Here is a 6,022-nt window from a genome sequence, read left to right as displayed (position 1 = left end):
AGCCATTGAAATGTCATAATTTTTGACCCAGTTATCTCACTCCTGGGAACGAACCTCAAAGAATTAATTTAAGGAAAGAAAAAGATTGTAACTATGGACAAAAGTTTTGAAAACATTTTATTTACAAAACAAATAACAAGAAACAACCGAAAAAAACCCACCGAAAGGGTAATGGTAAAATATATGTTGTATAAACATGATGGAATAGTCTGCCCTAGTTAGTAAGGCAGACTACTAATTGTAGTAGTCTACTACTACTACCAGACTACTAATAGTCTGGTTAAGATGATCAACATTAATTACAGGGACTTCTCTGATTGTCCAGTGGTTAAGAATCTTCCTCCTAATGCAGGGGATGCAGGTTCTATCCCTGGTCGGGAACTAAGATCCCACATGCCATGGGGCAACTAAGCTGGCGTGCCTTAGCTAGAGAGAAGCCTTCGTGACTCAACAAAGAGCCTGAGTACTGCAACTAAGACCCGACGCAGCTAAAAAATACAAAAACAAACAAACAAACAAAAATTAATTACAAATACATAACGAAGTGTTTATGAAGTAATGTTTGATGAAACAAGAGATCACAGAATTGTGTATCTGTTTTGATAACTTTATAAACAATTGGCACATGTTGCTTGGCTTTCTGTGTTTGGTAATTAGAAAGGACTTCTTGAGATTTACTTTTAGGTATTTTATTTTATTTATCTTATTTTATTGGAAGCAAGTTTATTTAAAGAGACACATTCCATATGGATAACACAGTTCATCTCAGAAGGTAAGAGCGGCCTACTTTTAGGTATTTTCCCTGGTGGCGCAGTGGTTGAGAGTCCACCTGCCGATGCAGGGGACGCGGGTTCGTGCCCCGGTCCGGGAAGATCCCACATGCCTCTGAGCAGCTGGGCCCGTGAGCCATGGCCGCTGAGCCTGTGCGTCCGGAGCCTGTGCTCCGCAACGGGAGAGGCCACAACAGTGAGAGGCCCGCGTATCGCAAAAAAAAAAAAAAAAGTAGGTTGATTACTAAACAAAATTCACGTTTAAATTATGTGTTGCACATGTATGCAGAAACCTTGCCTCTCCAGTGCTCGGTACTCAGTCGTCTGCTGTGACTGCCGGAGCCCTGACCCGGGCACACCCCACCCTCCTCTCCCCGGCCAAGTCACCTATGTTCCATGCAAGGCACTGGCTCCTGCCACACTGTCTGTGACCCTTCACAGATGAGAGTGTCTCAAGGGCACCTCAGAACCTGGCAACACAGTGTTTGGCACATAGCTCTCACTTAAGAAATGCTTGTTGAATTATATATACGTGTGTGTGTGTTCATATGTGTGTGTATGTGTGTATAAAGCATATACGGTACTTGAATTTTTTCTCCCCTCTTGGTCAGAGTCTTCATTAGGGGGAAAAAGGGAGAGGATAGGGATTCTCCTCATTGCCAGCAATGATTCAGGGCAGCAAATACTTTGCTTCTGTTTTTGTTTTGAAATGTCCGAGGCCTCTTCCATATGCTAATCAAGTGTTCCAATGACAAAACACCTTCCATTTAACTATTGTGTGTTGCACCACCCTAAGAAAACCAGCCTTTATGGGGACACCATATTAATGCAAATCAGACAATTAGAAGACAGCACTAGACAATATGTAATCAAGCGACAAAATGTACACAAAAAGGAAAATGTTTGCTACTATGGTCATATTAAAAATTAAACAAGACTAATTTATAAAACAGAAATAGACTCACAGACATAGAGAATAAACTTATGGTTACCAAAGGGGAAAGGGGGCAGGGAGGGATAAATTAGGAGTTTGGGATTAACAGATATATACTACTATATATAAAATAGATAAACAACAAGGTCCTACTGTATAGCACAGGGAACTATATTCAATATCCTGTGATAAACCGTAATGGAAAAGAATATAAAAAATAATATATATAGATAAATATACAGATAATATATAATAAATATAAATAAATAAAGAATATATATATATATATATAAAAAACTGAATCACCTGAAAGTGACACAACATTGTAAATCAACTATACTTCAATTAAAAATAAAAAGAGGGGCTTCCTTGGTGGTGCAGTGGTTCAGAATCCACCTGCCAATGCAGGGGACACAGGTTCGAGCCCTGGTCTGGGAAGATCCCACATGCCGCAGAGCAACTAAGCCCGCGAGCCACAACTACTGAGCCTGCACTCTAGAGCCCGCGAGCCACAACTATCGAAGCCCGCGCGCCTAGAGCCCGTGCTCCTCAACAAGAGAAGCCACCGCAGTGAGAAGCCCGCGCACCACAACGAAGAGTAGCCCCCGCTCACAGCAACTAGAGGAAGCCCGCGTGTAGCAACGAAGACCCAACGCAGCCAAACATAAATAAATAAAATAAATAAATTTATTGAAAAAGAAGAAAAAAATCACACAGGAATAACTTTTAACATTTCCCTCTCAGTAGATAATTTGCTCTTATTTCTAAGGAATTTTAAGGGCCTCTTGAAGTCTCAATCCATGTGATTATGGTGAGATGGAAAGAACATTAACTGATAATTAGGAAATTTATGTTCTGAATTTGGCTCTTCTACATGTATGATTTTGAACAAGTCCCTTCTTCTCTCTGGGCCTGTAAAATTAGGAGGTTGAACTTGATGATCTCAAAGGTCCCTTATGGCTACTAATGTCTGGTTCATGAAGCCTGGGGGTTCTGACGCCCTAAAACTCTGCTGGAACCCAAGTGTGCTTCTGTCCCTGCCTTTGGTGCAACAGAGCCCAGGGCCTGGGAGCAGGGGTTGGTGAGCTGGATTTGCTGTGTCTTGCCCTGGTTCCCACCCCTCCTAGAAGAAGGCTGAGCATCTGCTCCATACTCTTCTCAGAGGACGCTGATGGCCCCAGCGGGCTAGAGGGTGTGATGTCCAGGGTTGATGGCTGCACCCGACTGTACCAGAGGAACTGACAATCTGCCCTCTGTTTTCCCATTAGACCTGTGGATCCTTTGGTGAATAGTCCATGATTTGCAAATGGGGTTTGAAATAGGAGAGTTCTTATAAAATATTTTTATCCTGCAACTCCCTTCCTCCCCTCGGAAGACTCGAAGGTGCCCATCACCCCTTCACCTCAAACAGCGCCCCCCATGGTTTCTACCCACCCAGCCTGGTCCCGAGCTCTGAACTCTTCGGATCACTGGTGTTGACTCTGGCCACCAGAGGGCACTCTTGCAACGTGTAAACCAACAGTTCTCTTCGCGTTGGTGGCGCCTGGGTCGCATCTTTGCCAGAACATCTGGACTTGCTGAAGCCTTTCTTAAGTGATTCTCAACCAGGCACGGTTTCTTCCCCTGGGGGGAACATTTCACCAGGTCTAGAAGAGGAGGCTGGGGGAGGGTGCTACTCGTATCTAGAGGCCAGGGATATACTAAACATCCTGCAATGCATAGGATAGCTCCTCACAGCTAAGAATTTTGCAGCCCAAAATGGAAATAGTGCCGAGGTTGAGAAACTCTGCTCTCCTTGAATCTGTTGTCTAAAACACAGAGCGCACCACCTGGAAATTTATGTCCTCTGAAGCTGAGCTTTCAGTCTCCTGGGTTCACCTACTCTAAAAAGAAATTTTAGAAAAGTGACCACAAAGCATTTTTCATTGCCTGAAACGTGGGGGTCATAGCAACCACGAACTTCTGAAGAGGAGGAGGGGTCAGGCAGAGGACACATGGGGGTCCTTGTTATGGGACCCTGTTCCCGAGGCTGGCCTCTCTGAACAGGACCCAAACCCTATGACAGTGTGATCCAGTTCTTTGTGCCACAGCAGACAGCACTAGCTCTTTGTCTCCCCAAACTGGACAGGATGATGGGAAAGCCCCAGGCTGGGTGTTCGTCCTTCTTGTAGGGCTGGGGATGGGCCTGGGCCTGTGACTTTGGGAGCAAGTGAGAAGCAGTTTTCACTATAGCTCCTAGGATCTCCTGGGAGCGACACTCTGAGGTCCCCTTTTTTGGCATCTGGGGTAAGGGAGGGAGACTGTGATGAAGCCCACTCACAGATCCTTTCTCCTGGCCTATACCCCGCTTGGAAGCCTGGGAGCTGGGTTCCTTGCTCATCTTAACCTTTCTGTGCGGTGAGGGCTTAGCCCTGCCTTACTCTGGGTCTCTCCTTCCCCAGTCCATCCATGAGAACATGCGCCTGCCCCAAAGGACTGAGAGGCAGTGGGTAGCAGAATGAATAGGGAGCTCTGAGAGAGGGATGCACCCCTACTCTTTGGATGAGGGCCAGGGACAAATGATGGACAAAGGGACCCTCTGTGCCTCCTTAGTTTCTGCTCTCCATCATGGGAAGAAAGTGGAGACAAATCCTAAACCTGTAATTGGCAGCCTAGAGATAAGAGAGCAATATGGTTCCATTGCCTTGGCTCCTGGAACATCCTTTTCTTTTGGCCTTTCCTTGGTTGAGCAAAAGAGCCCTCTCTATGTGTCCCCTCCTCCCCCAGCCACCTGATGCTTCAGTTGGCTCCCCTTGTCATTCTTAGGACCTGGGGTGCAGAGGGAGAGGGACCCCTTCCAACTCCCTCCTTCATCTCCAGCCCTTAAAACTCTGCTCAGAGGTCCATGGCAGGGATCTGGGGGTCATTCTGTGAAGGCCCGTGCTCTGCTCTTAGGTTCCTTCCTTGAGGTTGGTTTCTCACTGGCCAGGGCAGCTCCTCGGGCTACAGCTTCAGCCTTTCTCTCTGGGACATGATGGCAGCAGAAGGGAGGAGAGTGGCTGGCTTGATTCCTACTCTTCCTCCCAACCCCCTCTACCCCCTTCCCATCAGGAATCTTGGGTGGTGTTTAACTCCATACCAGATCAGAGGGCAGCAGGAACGCAGCAGGGGGTGGTCAGCCAAGAGGGAGGTTTGCCAAGGGCATTTTATTCATGGTCTGCAGTGAAGTATTACAGAGCTGAGGAGGCCCATCCCTCCTGACCCCACTTGCTTGGGTCTTGGGGAAAAGAGGGGACAGGAGCTCCCAATGTCGCAGAAATCAGAGGGATCGGAGACAGCTGCATGGAGGGGCAGGAGAGAGAGGGGAGACCTTAGCCTGATGAGGGACAAGGGCCCCAGCGAAGAAAGGAGTTGCCCTGAGACTCGGAGAACAAAACAACTCCTGACCCTTCCCCAACTTAGACTCTTAATTTCCCGTCTCATGTGGGCAGGTATAGGGTCTTTCAAATGATGGAAACCTATGGAAACCTCATTCCCTTTCTCCCCCAAAAAAAGTTGAGATTAAGAATGTCTCCTTAATCTGATTAGCAATTTGGTGGGAGGGGGCACTCTGCCTCAATTTTCCCCTTCCCCACATTCACTTTTTCCCTGCGAGGCCCCCCACCTCCTTGGGTGCAACTCCGTTCCTTCAGATCGTTCTACAATTTAAAGCTGTTTCCAGCCAGGGGAAGGAGCAAAGCCAGAAGGGAGGTAGATAAGAGGTGAGATAGAGTTTGGGGGACACCCCCCCACTTCACATCTTCCTCTCCCATTAAGGAGGATCCAAGGGCCACACTGCTTTGAAGTTCTCCAGATTGGGGGACACAGGACTTTCCTCTACAATGTAGGGTTCCTGCCTCTCTGAGGAGAAGCCCTCTCTGGGATCCATCGTGGGATCAGGCTTTACCTCCAGCCCCTCGGGCCTCAGGCTTGGGAGCCAGAGCCTCTCCCTAGCCCCCTGCGCCAGCCCGGCCAGCAGAGGAAGGCCAGGAAAATGCCGGGCCCCTGGGGTCCCTGCAGCACCTGCGGGTCCTGGGAGCAGGGTGTCCGGCATGGAGGACCCTGGGAAGTGCTGCCCTGTGGGGACAGGGGGCAAAAAAGGCCCTGAGAGGTGGGGCCAGTCAGAGGGGACAGGGGGTGGCAGGGGAGGGGTGAAGGAGGCAAAACTGGGAAGCTCGTCTTGGGGGCTCCCCAAATGGCAGCAAGGGCTGAGCCGGCAGGGGGCTGGGGCAGAGCCAAGTCCTAGAGAGGGAGCGAAAGAGAGAGAGAGAGAGAGAGAGAGAGAGAGAGAGAGAGAGAG

General features: G+C 48.4%; 1 protein-coding gene across 1 annotated transcript in view; it reads right to left on the bottom strand.

The window, feature by feature from the left end:
* Window positions 1-4,876: 4,876 nt before the first annotated feature.
* Window positions 4,877-6,022, bottom strand: part of LOC114898168 (ETS translocation variant 3-like protein) — a 12,727-nt gene continuing 11,581 nt past the window's right edge. Inside the window, exon 5 of the mRNA XM_029227274.1 lies at window positions 4,877-5,964. Coding sequence (XP_029083107.1) covers window positions 5,495-5,964 — 470 coding nt within the window. The 3' untranslated portion in view covers window positions 4,877-5,494. The remainder of the gene's footprint in view (window positions 5,965-6,022) is intronic.

Source organism: Monodon monoceros, unplaced genomic scaffold, assembly GCF_005190385.1.
Source record: "Monodon monoceros isolate NGI ecotype Baffin Bay Population unplaced genomic scaffold, NGI_Narwhal_1 Super_Scaffold_18, whole genome shotgun sequence".
Lineage (NCBI taxonomy): Eukaryota > Metazoa > Chordata > Mammalia > Artiodactyla > Monodontidae > Monodon > Monodon monoceros.
This window is presented reverse-complemented; position numbering and strand designations above follow the sequence as displayed.